Genomic DNA, 19,929 nt, shown 5'->3' on the forward strand with positions numbered 1-19,929 from the left:
TGATGGGCTCCTGGAGCAGTGGGTCTCCTTGTCTAAAAAGGCTCTTACTGTGTCACTTCTGGAGCCTGGTGTTCCAGGGGGGCCTGGCACGCCTCTTCTACCCTGTCGAATGACAAAACAGATGTGTGACAGTAAGTACACAGCGCAGACACATTTCTCCTCAACCTCAGCCTGTTTGCTCCAGGGAGGCAGGATGGGTACCCACCAACTGGAGAATTACTCTCCTTTTGGAATGTAGCTCTGCTTCCACTGGCCATAAATCATCTCTATGTGGGTAATGAGCAACTGCAGGACAAAATGCTAATGACATGGCTTCATCTGTTCATCACCGCTGCCTAACGTGCAATTACAGTGCAGTTAGAATATTTAAATCAGACTATGCCCACAGAGTGGATAATTAAAGCATGCCACATGCACAGTACAGACAGTACTGGTTTGGATTTCTACCTTTGGACTTCTTGTTCTGTTTAGCTAACCTGCGTAGATTACACCCTGATGTGAATAAAACTATGAGTATCTCACAGTACTCACAAGTCTTCCCAAGACAGAAAAGGAAGAAATAATTACGAGTCTACAGTGAAACTTACGTTTACCATTTAATAAAAATTGAAGGTGGCATTTCCTAAAGGGTTCTCATATGGCGGGGTCAGTCACTGAATTCCCACCATAACCGCCAAAAGTAGGCTTTCTGTCTTATTTTACAGATGAGAAAATTAAGGTTTACAGAAAGTGGGGATGGTAAGGGACAGGTCCTGAAACAGGGCCCAGCCTGTCCCCAAAGCAAAGTCCTTCCACCATGTCAGACCTCCCTGCCAGGTGGAGTGGCCGAGGACACTTCCTCAGCCAGAAGATCCAGCATTAGCCAGATAATAATCTTTTTCATTCTAAAAAAAAAAAAAAGATGATCCAATTGCTCCTTGGGAAGGTTCACGAGATCAATCCCAGGGGACTTGCCTCCAGAGGCGATTACAGCATGCCAGATTTTGTACTTTTTGTATTGTGTACTATGAAGAATATGCTGGCTTTTTAGGGTATCCTCTGGATCCTGGGAAAACTAACACCCTTTTTGACAGTTCCTATTAGCTAGCCCGACATTTAGGTTGGAGTCTGGGTGTTTACATACATGAATGATGACCTCAAGGGTATGGCTTAATGAAGCACATCACCCCAAGTTCAGAAGAAGAGAATGTTCCTGGAATCCTGTAGTAGCAGATAAGATTAAAAGATCCTTTTGTTCCTAAAAATAACTTCTGTATGAAGTACATCCACTCTGATTCAAAATTCTGTGTATGAATTTCATATTCTGTCACAAGTTGACTTTCAAATGCTCCCATAATTACCTGTCGTCCACGTCCTCCTTTCAAGCCCTTGGGTCCTTCTATGATATTGTCAAGTCCAGGAACTCCCTGAAAATAGGAAATAAAAAGAAAAATTAATAGATTTCAAACCTTTCTCCTTAAAAATATGGCTTGTAACATATTTAGTTACTCCCAAGAGTAGACAGAGGTTCAACCCAGTGGAAAGCAGAAATGGGTTAAGAAGGTGTTTTCTTTTCTTTCTGTGATTTGTATTATCAGAAGGGAGTAGAAACCCGAGGTGTGTGCAGGGGACAGGATGAGAGGAATGTGGAGCCAAGTCAGCATAGAAGGCGGAGCAAGAGAAGCAAGGGTGGCATGATCTGTTTATGACAACTCTTATCCTGGGTCTGGGGTACCCCTTTCTGGTTACTGCAATCCTTTCTCTTACTATTTTTTTCCCCTTGGGGCCTAGGCAAGTTTATCCTGGAGGGTTGGCAGATGTGACTCTCACCCACCCTTGGGAAAGGCAGAGTTTGCAGCGCGCTCTACTGCATGAACACAAGCGCGCTGAGCAGCGGAGGGCAGCATCTGCCACCCGCTCCCTCTTTCTTCACACAGGCGCCTGGCTGCTTTCTTCCCACATATGCTCACCCCTACTGTTTTGGTTTTCAAAAAAGCCGGGCGTTTTTCCCAACAGTCACACGGACGTTCCTGCAGAAACTCGTTCCCAACAGGCACACATGGTAGGGTGTCGTCCCATGCGCGCCAAGCTGAGAGCTCTCCCTACCTCGGGGGCGGGGGAGATTTAGGACCACAAACGGAGCAGCGGCCACACGGTGCCGGTGCCTGAGGATGGATCAGAGATGGCCCAGTCGGTGCTCCGATTCATTGAGAAGGGAAAGAAAGCAATTACCCAGCCCTACTGAGTGCCAGCTGTCGGCTGTTTGGCTGACAGCCGCCCAGTTACCTTCATCAATCAATAAGCAATTTGTGATCACCAACAGGGACATGTTATTGTTCCAGAGAGTCAGTAAGCTTTTTAAACGAGTAGTTTGTTCACTTACATGGTTTATAGGTTAACGGAGTGAAAAAGATGGGCTTGGAATCTACTTTATAACCAATGTTATTAAGACAAATAGAAATTATTCTCTCTTCCATATACTGAAACCAAAGATATTTTCTGTTTTATTCTTTAAATTTTATTTTCCTGTTAAGTTCTCCAAGCAGGATGTACTTAAATTACAGTATTATGTAATTATAATTACATAATTCTTCCTTTGGTGAGAAAGGTATGTAAGGGAAAGGAAGGTAATGAGGTAATGTAAAGCCCCAAATTTTATTCCACTGCCTGTATAAACTTCTTATCGTGGTCCAACTTCTAAACTATTTGATTCAAGAGATGACATAAAAAATCATATTCCAGCACATTCTTTAGACTAGAACATCCTAATTCTCATGTTTGGTTAGTCTGAATGTAATATTCGGTCAAGTCTTTCATATTCTGTGAAACTGGATGTAAGAGCACCATATGACTCAAATTTATGACTAAACATGGGCTTCTAACAATGGTATGTTTTGGAATGATAAACTCTGTAGCTCAGATAAATGATCTAGCCCAGCTTTCCCTCCAATTTAGATGAGATTTGAAAAAAAAAATATTTAAGTCCAAGTGGGAAATTTCAAACAGCCAAACTAGCTTTCACATGATTGGACCTTCTTGCTGAATAAACATAGGTTTTTCAGAAATTTGGGTCATCTGCATGTATCCCTATAAATAACCTGATCCTGTGTTTTCTATTTATTTTGTCAATCTTTTTATGACATTTAAAATAATTTTCCTAACATAGTAACCCACAGAAACCATGGAACTGTGTTCAATGTGAGATATATATTCCCAAGTGGTGAGGAAGAATTATTATGTGTTGAAAAGCCATCTGAAGTTAGTATAACAACAAACCACTCAACTCAGAAAAGCTCTAGTGGATGGAATTTTCAGCCATCTCTTGAAGCCACGGAACAATTCTTTCTAAATAAAAATCCTTTTACATTACTGAGATTCTTTAAAGGTGTTACATAATCATACAAACCATTTAGCAGACAATTAGAGTTAATCCTGACCACAGTGAATGGCAGTTTTATAGTATTGCCCCAAGTGGGGTTTTAGCTATCATATCTAGATGACTGAAATGCCTTTGTATTTGAACTACTATTTCTGAATTATCTGTATTGGTGGATAGTTTTTTGTTTTTAATTAGCTAGTCTGAAGTTTGAAAATTTTCAGGTCACCAGACTTGTCAGGAGATGTCACTTAGTAAACAATGCTGTCAGCAAGTGCAAATTCCTCTGCTTCACAAACGGAGTTGTCTTCAGTGCATGCCTGGCATTTACATTTGTCAGCATATATTACACCAAATTCTATATTGGATCGACCCATGTGTCCTGCGGGGGCAGCTTTTAAAGAAGAGCCCCATGAGATTCCCAGCTGCCCCACATCCTTATCAGCACTTAGTTCTGTCAGTGTTTATCAACTTTAGCCATTCTGCTCGGGCACCTTCCAGTGGGGGTGTAAATGAGTAAAAAAAATTTGCAAAATGTTTGGCTCTACAAAGTTAATCTGCATATAGGTATTTCAATGATCACCTAGGCATCCTATTTCTAAGTATGGACCCAATAGAAATGTGTACAAAAGTGCACCCAAAGACAATACAAGAATGTTCATAGAAGTGCTATTTATAAGAGCCAAAATCAGGAACGATCCATATACCTACCCACAGCAGAACTGATACGTAAATCATGGCATAGCCACACAGTGGAACACTATACAGCAGTGAGAGAGCATGAACTATCATTATCCACAACAACATACATGAATCTCACAAGCATACACTTGAGCAAAAGAAGCCAGGGAGAGAAGGGGGAATCATAAATGGTTCACTTACTTAGAGCTCAAGAACAGGTAAAGCTAATTTATGAGCCTAGGCTAGTGATTACCTTCGGGAGGGCTGGCAGTGACTGGAGTGGACAGGAGGGAGTTTCTCAGGTGCTCTGTTGTTATCTAATGTTCTATTTCTCTACCTGGGTGGTGAGTACACAGGTGTATTTATATTCATCAAGCTATACATTTATCATTTGTGCACTTTTCTGATGTATTTACAGTTCAATAAGTTTTGGAGACCTAATGCCCAGGACAGTGATTCTAGACAATAATACTATGTTATCATAGACATCAAAGTTACTAAAAGCCTAGATAGTAAATGTTCTCACCACAAAAAATAAGTGGCAACCCTGTGCCAGGATAGAGGAATTAGCTAACGCTGTGGTGGTAATCACATTGCAAAATACAAAAGAATCATATCAACACTTTGTACACTTCGAACCTACACAATGTTACGTGCCAATGATAGCTCACTAAAAAGGTTTAATAAATGTTTAAAAACAAACCTAAATCCTAATTCATCAAGGTTTTGGAGACTTCCTTATGTGTGAGCACGGTGCTGAAAGCAAGTTGTCCAGTACAAACATCTCATTTGACTTGGCAGGTTCCCTGTTGGCGTGGCCCTGATTTTGGGGTGTAGGTCTTGTGAGAGCAGGCACCTGTGTGTCCTATGTTTGGTCTAATATGATCTCAGCTGGCTTGGATTTAAAAAAAATGAAGCTAATGTACTCAAGTGAGAAAGGCTTTTGGAGAATAGAAAAAAAGATATGGCATTGTTTCTTCTCCTCTGTCCATATTTTGAGTCAGCCAGAGGAAGTAAATGAAGTAGACTGGAATCCCTTCCCAGCTCTGAAGTGCAAGGACAGTTCTGCATGTGTACTCTCAAAAGATACATGTGCGAGTCAAGTGCAGGGGCTTCTCACTGTCCATGCTCATCTTCTACGTGACGAGGATCTAACATAACAAACCTGCTTTTAAAATTCTACAATTGTGCCTGTGGGGATTTGAACTCAGGACTGCTGTTGTAGGACCTCAAAGTGGGGAGGCCTTTCCCTATCGAAAGTGCTGATGGGAGCTGAACCCTGACACCAGTTCATGCCCGAGCAGCCGGCACTCACGGGGTCTCCTCGCAGGCCCTTTGCTCCACGGTCTCCAGGAATCCCTTTCTTTCCTGGGCTTCCCTAAAGTTAACAAAAATCAGAAGAGGGACAAGTCAAGGAGTTTTAATAACATTAATAGAAACAAAGAGTTTATCTTCTCCCTGATTTGAATAATTAAATATTTTTTCCATAGTTATTTTTAAACTAGAAAGGGAAACAACCAAAAAATAGTTTCAGGCATCATATGAATAATTTAAGAGTGACCCGAATTATTTGCCACAGTGGTGAACTCTGTTCCAGACACATTTATCATCCTGTTTAGTTTTTAGCACTACCTTATACACCAGATATTGTTTATTATCTTGCTCTTAATGAGGCAACTGAGATTCAGAGGGATTATCCATTTTCCCCAAGGTGGTTGCATCAGCTAGAAAGTGGGTTTCTGACTCCTCCGTCCACACACTGAAGACAGATAAAGTAGGTGATGGAACTACGACTGTTATGGGTATTCGTTCTAGATGAGAATGGGCTGCTTTTCATTAGTGACCCCAGTTCTTCATTCCCCTCTGAATCTATGCTTTTTGCCACATAACTCTGCACTGCCTTACAACTGTGTGTGTCTGCACTGGTGAGGGGGAGGCAACATCCCCTACCCCTGACTTTGGCCATGACTCAATGGGGCCAACAGAAAGAAACAGAAATGTCACTGAGAAAGCTCAAAGCCTAGGCTTCAAGAAGACTTGGGGCCTGGTGTGTTTCCGAGTACAGGTTTCGTGTTGTCTATTTATTGAGTCCCTACCTGCGATCCTTCGTCACCTTTTTCTCCTTTACTTCCAGGAAGACCACTGTCACCCTAAGAAACAGAAGAATAAATTCCAATCACCATTTTCTTAATGAGAAAATAGCTCAGAGGGGTCTTTATGGCACAAAGAAAATGCTCTACCTGTATGCCACTCAATCCGTCAATTCCACTCTCCCCAACTTCTCCCTAAAAACAGATGTGATCAGAACAGAGTGCATTACATTTACATGGAGAGAAGTCAGACACCAAACAAGACATCTAACTTTGTGTTCCTTATACAGCTTCTTGGTTAGGCTGGCCTTGGGTAATATCAGTTTACTTAGTAACAAAAACTGTCATCAAATAGTACACATTTCCTGCAATGAAATATAGAAATAAACAAAATTCAATTACTAACAGCAAAAAAGGAAGGTCAACAGAAACTTCGCTCCCATGATCTGCTGGCCAATAATCTCACAAATAAAATATTTTTAGACAGCAACCGAGGAGATTGATGGATATATGTGGTACCATACCTGATGTCCATTTAGTCCTCTGTTTCCCTGAAAATAGAAAGGACAGTGGCAGTTAGTGTAAGAAAACGGAATTCATGTTGGGAAGACTCCACAATGTCTTGCGCGACCCTTACCTTAGGACCTTTGGCACCATTGCATCCCTTGGTACCTTGTTCTCCCATTGGTCCAGAGGCTCCTCTTTCTCCCTGAGAAAGAGCACAGAACCAGGTGAACTTTTTCTATGTTAATCTGGAATCTGTCCTGGAAATTTGACAAGTGTTATGTTGGAAAACAAATGTGTGATGGCTCACAGTAGACAATCCAGAATTCATGCTTATAAAAACTAAGAATGGAAGTGAATCAGAGCTACCCTGTTGACAACTTTGCTTTGCTTCAGCTCCTGTGTGCACTCTGCTATGGGTGGGATAGTATCTAAATAAAACAGGCATACAAAGAACTGGCAGCTAAGCTGCATTCTCAAGATTTCAGTAGGTACTGCAGGAAAAGACAACGGAAGATTGGTGAGATATCAGAAAAGGATACTCTAGGTCTGATCTAAGCAAGAGGCATGATTTATAGGACCAAAATCCATTGTTCTTTTTCTTAAATAAATACTCCTCCTACAGTCCTCTTCACAATGACCCTACCCATCTATACATATTGTGAGCTGGAAACAAAGGTGTGATCCTCAGCTTTTTTCTTCCCAAGTGGTCAATAAGTTACATTCATTCTACCTCCATTCATACTATCTAAAACTAAGATTAGGACCACTTTGTCTTCCACCTACCACTGCATGATTTCCACCTGTAATCACAGCTTTATCATCATGCATAATAGTGCCTGGTTATGCTTTCTAAACACACACCCCCATTAGTTTTACTTCTATCCATGACATCATTCAATAACTGCCCACTAGCTGGAAGACACCACTCAAACTTTTCACAGGGTATTCAAGGCTTCCAACAATCTAGGTCTTGCTTGACATATAACCTCCTTTCACTGTGTCCTGGGTGCCTTTGTCATTCTGCAAACACATATCTCTGACTCAGTTACATGCTCTTGAACACCCTATTCTTTCTGGAGAAATTTCTATTTGTTCTGCAGATGTCTGCCCAAGCATTAGCCTTTATGTGTATATACTCTTCTTCCAAGCCCTAACTCCCACCAAGGCTGTTACTTGAGATTGTTAGGTGTTTGTCCTGCTACACCCTGTCACACTGCATCTATTCCTCCACTATAGTCCTTGTGTATAATAGCTGGGACCATGATTGTCTCTTCTGCCTTTCCACTAGTCTGGAAGTTACCTGAGATGGGAACCCTATTTGTCTTTTATTTATTTTTACTTCTAGAACCTAGCACTCCTCCTAACACATAGTAAGATGCTTTAATATATATCCTAAATGAATAAATGAATTTGTAAAGACTGTGGTAAATGGTAATATATAATTGCTGGCTGGCTGACTAGATGAATGGTTGGATTGATGGACAAATGGGAGGGAGGGAAAGAGAGAGGAAAAGAGGGGATAGAAGGATGCAAGAAAGAGTGAGATCCTCGATGAACAATGTGTCCAGTTGGTTTACCTCTGCAAAATGGATCAGGAAGGGGAAAATGGCAGCAATCTGACTCCCCTGGTGAGGAAGATAACTTCCACACTGGGTTCATTGTGCGGTGTTGGTGGATCATGAAAGAGGAGACAGTAGGTTAATAGACCACTGATGATCATCAGAAGCAGAACCTGAGAACGATTAGGAAAGACCTCTCATTCTGCACACAAATCCTTAGAATCTCACCTTTCCTATGTCTCTGATTTGACACCAGGATTTCATACTGTAGAGAGGTCCTTAGGAATAAATGAGGCTACAAAAAACAAACAAACAAACAAACCAAAAAAAAACCTTTGACTTACAGCAACTCCCTCTTCTCCTAGGTAGCCTTCACTGCCTTTAAAACCTGTGGATCCCTGGAAATAAGGAAAGGTGGAATACATTAGCACTCCATAGAGCAAAATCCAGAGGTAATCAAGCAAAATTTTTCAGCATCAGTTTTACTTAATTTAGGAAAGAATTTGAAAAAAATAGTTCTCTGCCACAACCTAGGCTGCATATATACACATAAAAATAGCTGAAAATTTGAGACAAGTATCCAGATAACTCAGGGGTATGTGGGTGAATCACAACCATTGTCTGCAAGTCTCTTTGGTGTTATATATAGTGCTGGAGTGTTTGTGCAGACAGATGTTCAAATGAGCTCTAGGATTGATGCTACATATAAAAAAATAGACCACCCACATTCCTTCCGGTTCTTTTTGAGCCCTTTTTTAGAAAAAAATTCTACCACTCTTTTTACATGAAATTGAAATAATCAAAAAATAATTAGTTCAAAAACCTTCTTTACATACACAACCATGGTGATTTGGGAATTACAGTTCTATCTATAAATTATTTTAGGGTCAAAATGGATGCAAGCAGTATTGAAATTATTATTAAACATATCCATAGTATGTTTTACATATTTGAACATTTTCTAAACTCCCAAATCATAGTTTTACATATGGGTACATAAACTTCTTCTGGTCAGGAAACATCTGTACCTGCTGTTGGTTACCATTTGCATAATTTGCCTGTTCTTGTCTATGCATCTGTGTAGTGGACCGCTCTGCCTGGTTTCAGGAATTGTAACTCTACCCCTCTGTGGCTAAGGATGAGTCAGTGACCTTTGGAGTGCGAGCTGCAGGAAACAAAGCTTGTCTCTGGTAAAAAACGCTGCCTCAGTTTCCTCCCTGCCCCCAAAGCACGGTCAGAAGTCATTGATGGGTAAGACCCCTCACGACGGGGGGCAACCTAAGCCAGACTTGATCACTTGGGAGGCCATCATGGAAGGACTCTGGGGCTGTAACAAAGAGCAATGGACTCTCGCCCCTGGCTTTGACAAAGCCCAAGTCCCCATGACCTCTGGGAGAAGCGCTTCCTGGCTCTAATCCCCTTAAGCCTGAATACCTGAATGGGGAGGGGTGCAGCTCCTTGCCTTGCTAGAGCGTGTCATGGGGAAAAATCTGGCATCACAAAAACTTCCTGATAAACCTATGAAATCTGCTCTAAGAGTGCTTTCATTCATATGTTAAGGGTTCAAGCAAGACACCCTAAAACTCTCTTCCTGACAGACACAGACTCAGACTAAGCCCTCAGATTTCTTTGAAATGTTATCTACTGTTTGATTCTTGCTACCCTGTATTCCTGTGTATTACAACTCAGTAAAAAAGCCCTTGGAGGAAGGGGCTCAATGCCTTTTTTCCCCTGAGAAACTGGCCACTGCTCAATGCCTTTTTCCCCTGAGAAACTGGCTACCTCTCCTCCCCAAGCAGATCACATCCTGTCTCTGTCATGTTTATTCTCATCTGTGGCACATGGGGGGACTTGCCAGGAAAGTCACCCCACATATGGTGCCCGGAACAGAGACCCAACAAATTTGGGACCTGCTTCGATCCAGAGGCTTGGAGCCAACACCACAGATGCACACCTAAGTGAAACGGAAATCAACACTTCATCCCCAGAGGGATCAGGGGCATCTGTGGGTAAGGCCCCCAGGAGTGTTAGAAATAAGTGAAATGTTACTTTTTACTACACCTTGAATCTCCCCTGCACTCACATCATGTCTCAGTCATGTTTACTCTCATCTGTGGCACACGGGGGGACTTGTGAGGAAAGTCACCCCCACACATCTGTGATAACATTTTGGTTTGGTTAGAATTGAATGAAATGTCTTAGCATCTTTTGCTATGATAGGATGATCTGACTGAGCTTGATTTTAGCAGACTACACAAAATGTTTTCTACCTGATTTAAATGACTGTAGTAATTAAAAATGGAAATTGAAAAAACAATGGAATTCGGGAGGCTTTCATTATTCAACATGAGAGATGACAATCGATTTTTCCTCATCACCATCATCAATCCTGAAACACTGGGTAAGCAAGAAGCTCAGCAGTTATTTCTCCTGAGACTTGAACAAATGTTTTTAGAAAGATTCCAATTTAGAATGCCAAAGACAAGCTATGACTGTCTAGTTTGGCATATACTAAGAGAAGTATAATAATAGGTCATCTGAGAGGCTCTACCTAGAAGTTAAAATCACCCCTTATTTCTACCTAAACTCATGGCTGAAAGCCATACTACATTCAAATAAAGTGAGTCACAAAACTTAAAATTGCCTTATTCCCAGGCGGTCCAAAATCTCCCCTTGTGCCATCTTCTCCAATGCACTTGCAGAATAAACAGCAGCATGTCCTTTCGGCAACATTGACCTTGAGAGAGGGTAGGAAATACTTCACATTAGGTGGCATTGCTTCCCAATCACACACATAAGCTCACCGCTGCAATTCAGATTTCTATTGTTCACCATTAAAGTTCACCATTAAAGTGACTGTGTTCTAAACAGAATGCACGAGACATTCTTTATTGTCCATCTTCCCTTCTGTGATCTGCATTCTCCACCATTTGAGGACTATGAGGGATTCAGAATCAACTCAAAGGTGTTTTTGTGTTCTCAAAGTGTTATCAGTCTAGCTATGGCCAACTCATTGCATACTACTGGCCAAAAACTTCATTTGTTTTGTTCCATATGATGGCTCTAGTAGTGGTTAGTTGTCTTTAACTTCATTCAAAACAATTCTTTAGGTTGTATTGTGACATCTGTCATATCAGCATGCATTTAAAAAACATCAAAATTGGTGAATTTTTGTATAGTCATTTTAATATTGAGATGGAGAAAAATATGCAACATTTATGGCATGCTATGCTTTATTATTTCAAAAAAGGTAAAAATGCAACCAAAATGCAAAAAAGATTTGTGCAGTATGGAGAAGGTGCTGTGACTGATGAAACATGTCAAAAATGGTTTGTGAAGTTTAGTGTTGGAAATTTCTTGCTGGACGGTGCTCCATGGTTAGGTAGACCAGTTGAAGCTGATAACGATCAAATCAAGACATTAATTGAAAAGAACCTATGCATCCCTATGTTCAGAGCAGCACTATTTATAATAGCCAAGTGCTGGAAGCACTTGTGCCCATTAGTAGATGAGTGGATTAAAAAACTGTGGTACATTTACACAATGGAATACTACATAGCAGAAAGAAGGAACTCCTACCCTTTGTGACAGCATGGATGAAACTGGAGACTATTGTGCTAAGTGAAAGAAACCAGTAAGTGAAAAACAAATGCCATATAATTTTACTTATAAGAGGAACCTAATGAACAAAATAAATTAATGAGCAAAACAGAACCAGAGACTTGGAAACATGGAACAGACTGACAGCTGCCAGAGGGGAGGAGGGAATGATGGAAAGAAGGGAAAGAGATTAGTCAATGAACCATGTATGAACACCCATGGACATGGACAATAGTGTGGGGATTGATTGTGGGAGCTGGGGGTGGGCAGGATAGAGGAGGGCAAAGTGGGAAAATTGGGAAAACTGTAAAAGAATAAACAAGAATAAAGAATAAATAAATAAAATAGAACGATCAACATTATACCACATGGGAGACAGCCGACATACTCAAAAATATCCGAATCAATAAAGTTATTGATGAGAATGAAAAATGTGTCCCTTATGGAACAAACCATACAGACTCTTTGGCCGACCCAATAATTGATTTATGTGATTTCCTGTTTCCGCCATCCCAGCATTGACCATGGTGTTGCTGATCACCCTGTATAATTCTGCCCCCAGTGTTCTGTCCAATAAAATGAATGTATGTCGCTTTGTTTCCTGTCTTGTGAATTCTTTGCATGCTAAAGGATTTAGATGATGCCTAGTGTCACACTGCTTGGAACTGAGTCCACTGATACACACTTCCAGAACAGCCTGTGTGTAACAGGATTTCAAAAACACCAGTTGCATGGGCAGCATGTCAGAAGCACTCACTATAAAGGTGGAGGCATGAGGAGAATATTCCTCCATCTACTCTGGCCCCCCAAATCATATTCTAATCATATTCTATATTTTAAAATGTGAGTGAATTTCATCCTGGATGTAGTTAATCATCCCCTGAATAATAGACATATTTCATGGCAGTTTTATAATTAACCCACAAAATTTCTTCTTAGGAAAATTCTATTTATAGTAAATGCCATGATTTGCCTTAGTGGGATAGAATTAATCTTTTCGTTGAGAAGTTTTCCATCAAAATTAAAGTGTGATGAAAATGAAATTTTCTGTTGTAACTATTTAGCAATTTCTTCTCTTTGTTTCTTATTATATAATACTTCTGTTCTGACATCAGAAAATTCTTGTTTTTCTGAAAATCTCTGAGAAATCGATAACACTTGAAATATATGAAAACAAATAATAACAGCAAAACAGATTCACCAAGTTCATATTAGATATCAATTTTCTTTGGATCACCAAAATTTGACAGTATCAAATCTCCCATGGTTAACATTAAAATTAATACATGTCTAAAATTAAGGTTCTCTTGTACAGTGTTGCATTTATGTAATATTTAAAAACTGCCAGTCTTGTTTTGAGGAATAACTTCCTCCCTCTGTGACCTATCCCTACAGATTTCCAAGAGCAGTAGACAGAAAAATACATTTAAAAAAATAGACAGTACTTTTCTATGTACAAAGAAATTCCAACAAAACTTCCATATTCTTTAATCAATTGTTTTTACATGATTAGTCTACTGAATAAATTGTGTTGAAACATCCACTTATATAGAAATTCTATAGGCACAAAATAGCAGGAGCTTGTACTTTATTGGAAAGTGTCCCAATATGCAGATTATGGGTTTTATAAATTATAAGCAACTTACAAGTTAATAGCCATTTATTAAGGTGAAAGTAGTGCCACATGACCTGACACTTAACCATTCTCATTTGAATTCTCGTACATTTCTAAAAGAAATATGATTGAAATGCATCTCATGCAGACATTAGGTGATAAAGGCAAAAATCTCGATTAGTCAAGACAGCAAAATTTTTTGATCGCTCACAAAGTACAACATAGGAGGTCTATCATTCCATCATTAGTTTTCTCTCAACATTGGAGCAGACTGCTTTTTCTATAATTACACCCTAAATGTAGCTGGCTCTCACTGGCAGGCCTCGTTGTGGGGAACATACGCATTGCGGACACTAGAACCATACTTGGTGTGGTTGCCTGTGGCCCTGAGGACCCACAAGGGACGTGAAAACTGGCTGGCTGAGGGAGCTGCTGATTACCTCCCAAGTCTCGGATTCCCTTTGGCACTTATATTCTTTGACTGTAATTTGAGAGGAGTGTAGCTGCTATTTTTTTAAATTAAATTCAGTGGGGTGACATGGGTGAATGGCATCATGTTAATTTAAGGGTACATCTATGATACATGACCTGTATGCTGCATTGTCTGCCTATCACCCAAAGTCAAAGGTAGGTGCTGTTTGGTTTCTTTTTCTTTCTTCCTTTTCAGCCAAGTATATACACTAAACATGCTGACACACCTCTACTGTCTTACAGTTCTTTCAAAATACCCTCTTATTTCAGCTGTCCACTAATTCAGAAAAGTCTTTCTTCACTCCCAAATGAACAAATCAGTTCAAATTCATAGGCATCAATATTAAGCCAACACAAAAGAAATAGAAAATTCAAACTTACCTGCCTTTTCTGAACAACTTACCAGCTGTTTTGAGAGTTGGCTCCCGAGACCCCCCATTCCAATAGTGAACTGGGTCTTGTACTCAAATCCTTTCCCAAATTCAATGTAGGGAAGATCAGCCAGGTCACCTGAATCTGGGACTCCATCCAGAGCCACAGTTATGAGGGCATTCAGGCCTATCCAACACAATATACAATTCTCCAGGTGAGGAGGGCTTGTTATTTTAATCTTTGTGCACACATATCCAAACTGTTATTTTAGGAAAATGGTCACAAGAGGAACCCTCTTTCCACTGTCCACTTCCCCTGACCACACACTGTAAAACTGACAAGTAACGAGACCAATCAGAACACAAAAGGAATTACATTTTTCAGAACGTAATTGGAGATGGGAAATGACAACAGTGGGGTAGGGAGTTTATAGGGTCCACAGAACATGCTTGAGCACAGGGGAACTTATGTATCGAGAAAGCATTCTGAATGTTTGCCACTCAGAGGGGGTCCATGGAGCAACAGGCTGGCACCCCCTTGGAGTGCATCGGAAATGCAGAATCTCAAGCCCCGTGCCACTCCTACGGAACCAGAATCTGTGTTTTAATAAAACCCCTAGGTGATTGGTGGGCACATTAAAGTTGGAGGAGCACAGACCTAAATGACCTCATAGGGAACAGATAATAAATTGCAGGTAGCAAAAGACAGTAAAAGACCTCTTGTTTGGTAATTAGAAACAAATGACACATAAGCATTAAGAGCTGCAGCTCGCAGGCTTTGGGATTGTATAGACCAGGAGCAGTCAAAGACTTTTGGGGACTGGCAGGGCTGATGTGTTTTGCAAAGCAGGAACATTATGAAATGATAGTAATAAAGCTGGCGATCATTATGGTGGTGGTAACCATAGTAACAGCTGTGCTCTCATTCATTAACAGCTGCTACATGCCTAGAAGTTGCTTAAGTGCTTTACATACATTATCTTATTTGATACAAATACAATTGTATAGGTATGTATGATTATAGCTCTATTTTACAGACAATCAATCTGAGGATTGAGGAGGTTAAATGACTGGCTCAAATGGTATTTTTAGGTTTACACCCAGAGAATCCAATTCCAAAGCCTAGACCCAAAGGACATTGTAATAACAAAAATGTTCTAAGGACATAATCATAAACACCAGTTCTAAATTTGAATAAACTTAGCTTTATAAAAACCCAACCCCACTGGCGTAAGTTTTCTCATTTTTCTGATGGATGGGTAAGGATTCTTTGGATGGGACATGGAAACCAATGGACTAGAATAAAGAAATGATCAAGGACTTGACTGAGAACTAAGAATGCTTTCTGACATAACTTCACATGTGATTCTGAATGGAGTGAGGGGTAGATGAAGAGGAGAATGCAGAGAATAAAGTTTCAGGGACATATTGGGGAGGCTCAAGTTCTAGGGGAGGGTAACAGAGAGTGGTCACTGAGGTGAAATAGGGGAAGAAACACCAGAGAATGGGATGACCAAACTGTCCTGGTTTGCATGGACTTTCCTGGTTTTTGTACTGATAGCCTCTGGCTTGCTTGGCTCAAGCAAACAGGGACAGTTAGTTACTGTCCCAAAAAGTAAGATGAGAAGAAAAGGGACGATGGGGAAGGCTGGGAGAGGCAATGGGGAATGCTGAGTTCGTCAATTGGAGTAAATGATTAAGAGAAGTCGCGCTAGTGAATTTATTTATAAATGGGCGGGGGTGGGGGGGGGTGAATCTCACATCTATTTATAAGTTCCCAGTAAGCTTAAGAGTTAGGAGAACCATGGAATTGTTGATTTGCAGGAAATGTTCACAGAACTATCGTTTGTAACTGCTTTTTTCAGGATAGGGATTCCAATCCTATTCCTTTCAGAGTCACCTGGTAAATGAACCATATGATCTTAAACACAGTGTCTTCGATTCCTAAAAATATACTAAGGAAGAAAAGACTTCAAAAATTGGTAAGATACATAACCACTGAGTAGATTTGAGAGTGCGGGATCTTTAAAAATTAAGAGACTAATTCAAACCCCAATTCACATGGATTATTTATAAAGCCACATCCACCATTGAGGATCTTTTTCTCCTGGTCTCTTCCAGTTTCATGGTGATTGCAGAGTTAACGTGTGTAAAATATAGCAGTTTACAGGGCCTAGAGTTAGGGAAGCTCTCCAAGGTCAATCAGTCATAGGTCCCAGCATCACCTGAAATCACGTGTGCTCAAATATGGGAAGCCAGAGCCAGAGATACTCCTTGTTCAAAAGAACGAGGACACTGTGGCTTGTTCTCCTCTTTCCAAAGAACATTATGGCTATCATTCCTGTACCTCTCCCCAAACATTCTGAATTTCTGAAGCTATGAGAAATCTAGTTTCTGAAGTTGAAATCTATTTATTAAATTTTCCTTGGGAGTTGGAATAATAAAGATTGGTCTTAGAAATCTAGGTGTTCGAAGAAAAACTTCCTGGAGAAAACTCTGATGTGATCTGTAAGAGGTATGCCTTTCCCCACAAAAGAAGAGATGAGATTAAAAAAAAAACCTACCCACTTAAACTAAGCACTCTAAGGTCTTGTTAATTAAAATTTCCACTATAGCTCATGAAAGAAATGCCAAGACTTGATAGACTACAGAGAAAGGAGCTTTAGGAAATAAAGGGCAAAATAAAAACTCTCATTCTCCAGCTGCAAATTCAGTGAACTTTGCAATTTGTTTAAGATTGGAGAGAGAGAACCAAATAGCAAAGACAAAATCCACTCAGTCTCTAATCAATAACCTTGCAGGCAGATGTCTTAGGTCAGATTCTCTAGAAACAGAGCCCGAGATAGCAATTTGGCTGCACATACGTTATTGAGAAACACTCTCAGAACAAAGGGGTGAGGGAAACAGGGCAGGGAGGGAGAGAGCTGAGCAAAACAGTGTTTCAGCTGCAGCCTAGCGTCAGCCTGATTCCATGAGGAGCTTAGAGCACAAAATGCACCATATGCTGCTATATAGAGGCAAAGATCCAACCCTTTGTATTCTACCTGCTGCCCAGGGGTGGGACAGGGAGTAACCTTCCAGGTGAGGGCGCTCCCATTGGCCAAGGGCAATTCCTCAGAGAAGGGGGACGTGGGAGTCGTTAGCAGCAGACACTCACAGCTGGAGGTTGATGGGTCCCGGCTGGAAGGGGGAGACTGGGTGAGGCACCCACAGCACCCACTTATAGGCAATAGTTTCTCTTCCTTGTCAGACCCGAATATTGGGGTGCATTTTCTTTCACTGACCGATAAATGTCAGTAGGAACAATAACAACCCAGATTGGGCACCAGTTTTTAAAGCCTAAAGAGTCACGCCAGAGCTTTACAAACTCATAAATACCATGGTGTTGGCGTCTCTGTGGCCTAAAGAAAGGAACTAATTAGAAAGTCCCAAAACATGAGTGGATTTGTACAAGAATGCTTGCAGCTCTGAAAACTTTAGGAGTGTTAGAAGAAAATAATCTCACTCTCTCATTCTTTGGTCAAAGAGAAACACATGGTTCCATTCTGCTGATACTGAAGAAGTAGTAATATTAGACAATATGAGGCAAGGTCAGGCAGGAACACTCTCCAGAAAACCTTAGGAAGAATAAACATAGTAATACAAAAGAAAGAATAGGACTTTGTATTCAGTGCTGTTTCATATTCATAGGGTTTGAGGAAGAAAGACGCCACCAGCATGTTCTGAGAACTCATTTGCTCAGTCAAGTGCATATGAAGTGGAAAGGTTGGGAAATTCAGGATTGAGTGTCTGGACACTGGAGAGCCAGAGTTGAGTTCTGAGAATCAAAAGTTAATAAACATCCCTTCCCAACTCCTCCCCCACGTCCATACCTTCTTTTCTAAGCTCATCAGATTTTTGTTCGAGTGTTTCAACATCATCATCCAATCCATCTGAAAATAAGAGAACCACCTAGGAAAGTATTCAAAAGGAAATGTGAATGAAAAGGAGGTCGCTGAAGCCACAGACCAACACATAGAATAAAACCAACTTACCTTCCCTCGGGCAGCCGACTTATTCTGAAACGCATCCCACAGGGAAGTTAAGAAGTGTGCATTGAGAACAGATGGTCCATTAACTGTTACATCCTTCAGGCTATTCAGTATGTTTTCACTGTAGATCTCGAACTTGGGTGAGTATTTTTCCATGGCGTTGGTCACTTGAAAAGCCACGCTAACCTGGGTCTCTGTGCCCACCTCACAGCTGACCCCATTAAGGGAGCTGATGGCGAGTAAGATGTCTTGCAGGTAGGTTTCCACCCAAGGTTGACCGTCCAGCAAAGTCTGCCCCTTCTGCTGAGTTGAGATGTCAAATCCTACCACGACATCCACGAAACAATCTAGGGTTCAAGGGAAAAGCATATGTTACTGGATCAAATAATCAACACGTTCAACTTAGATGCCATGTCTGAATCAAGGGATTTGGAATTCTTATTTCTATTCCAGTTACAAAGTTGGAAAATAAGAAAAAAACACGAGGGAGTCATGGAAGAGGCTCAGAATCACTCTCTCATAACCTGTAAAAGTATAAGTATATAGTATTATTTTTCACTGGTAGAAAATCTAGATGATTCTATGACAAGGTCCTGAAAATTTTTCTTGTGGTTATAGGAAAAGCTATGCAGTCATTTAAATATCTAAAGTATATTGTGGAAATGTTAATAGTTTAAAAAAGCAAATTCATATCATGTTATTTATCAATTCAGGTCATTTAACAAATACTGTATTATAAGAGAAATATAAAAATATTTATATAAAGTCATTTAGAAAAGAAGTCAGAAAAAACTTGTCTATAGGAATGATTTTGATGACTTCTCTTTCCAAAAGGCATCTGTTTCCTCTTTCTGTCCTCTAAAATCCACTCAGAAAAGAAAAAGTACAAAAAGAAACAAGTGCTCCAACCGATCCTTTGAGATCTTGCTTGGTTTAAGTCCTGCAGGTGAAGACCCTGGCACCAAATTACCCTTACTTACCCTGTCAAAGGAAGTGCTGCCTTCAGTGCTCAGCCACTTGCAAAGGCAAAGCCAATGCCTCCTGGAGTTCAAGAACTACTCAAAGAGGGTATTACATTTAAAATGCTTTGCTCCTATAGTTATTAACTCCAGGGACACTTAAGCACTGCAGAAACTAGGGACTTGATATTTTAAGCTGAGCCTCATAAAGGGAAGATAATTAGAGAAGAATCAAGTCTTGTGACATATCACATACACTCTTCTTTCAAGAACTTGTAGCTTGGCTAAAATCTTCAAACTTTTTTCAATAAATTCAATACCATAAGTTAAAGGTAAGTTAACTTAGTAAGTTAAAGGTGAAGAGTGTGCATTTTTAATTTGCTTTGTTTAGAAAAGCAATTTTCCAGATACTTGTTGTGTGGACAAATGGTGCCTTGGCTACCTCCAGACACACTGGCCAGTGGAACATATGCAAATCTTTGAAATGAAAATGTCGGTTTCAATTCTTAAAAACAAGGTTCGGTTACCTTGTTTTTAATGAAAAAGGGGTCCAATGAGGGAAAATAAAAGCAATAATCGATAATCAATTTCCACCATGACATTTGAAGTGAATCAATATGTTATCAAGAAAATCTGAAAGGTAGATTTTCCTATTTTACTGTACTAACTTTACTGGAAAACATCTCTTCT

The 19,929-nt window shown here is 40.3% G+C and overlaps 1 protein-coding gene across 1 annotated transcript in view; it reads right to left on the reverse strand.

Moving 5' to 3' along the window:
* The window catches only part of COL6A6 (collagen type VI alpha 6 chain), a 106,691-nt gene that overhangs the window by 66,231 nt on the left and 20,531 nt on the right, over nucleotides 1-19,929 (reverse strand). The window contains exons 9-20 of the mRNA XM_037061310.1: nucleotides 18,284-18,627; nucleotides 18,122-18,200; nucleotides 14,282-14,436; nucleotides 10,837-10,929; nucleotides 8,537-8,590; nucleotides 6,764-6,835; nucleotides 6,651-6,677; nucleotides 6,277-6,321; nucleotides 6,133-6,186; nucleotides 5,352-5,414; nucleotides 1,341-1,406; nucleotides 49-102 (exon numbers count right to left, since the gene is read on the reverse strand). Coding sequence (XP_036917205.1) covers nucleotides 49-102; nucleotides 1,341-1,406; nucleotides 5,352-5,414; nucleotides 6,133-6,186; nucleotides 6,277-6,321; nucleotides 6,651-6,677; nucleotides 6,764-6,835; nucleotides 8,537-8,590; nucleotides 10,837-10,929; nucleotides 14,282-14,436; nucleotides 18,122-18,200; nucleotides 18,284-18,627 — 1,106 coding nt within the window. The remainder of the gene's footprint in view (nucleotides 1-48; nucleotides 103-1,340; nucleotides 1,407-5,351; nucleotides 5,415-6,132; nucleotides 6,187-6,276; nucleotides 6,322-6,650; nucleotides 6,678-6,763; nucleotides 6,836-8,536; nucleotides 8,591-10,836; nucleotides 10,930-14,281; nucleotides 14,437-18,121; nucleotides 18,201-18,283; nucleotides 18,628-19,929) is intronic.

This window comes from Sturnira hondurensis, unplaced genomic scaffold (assembly GCF_014824575.4).
Source record: "Sturnira hondurensis isolate 20B ecotype Veracruz unplaced genomic scaffold, ASM1482457v3 Scaffold0013299, whole genome shotgun sequence".
Taxonomy (NCBI): domain Eukaryota; kingdom Metazoa; phylum Chordata; class Mammalia; order Chiroptera; family Phyllostomidae; genus Sturnira; species Sturnira hondurensis.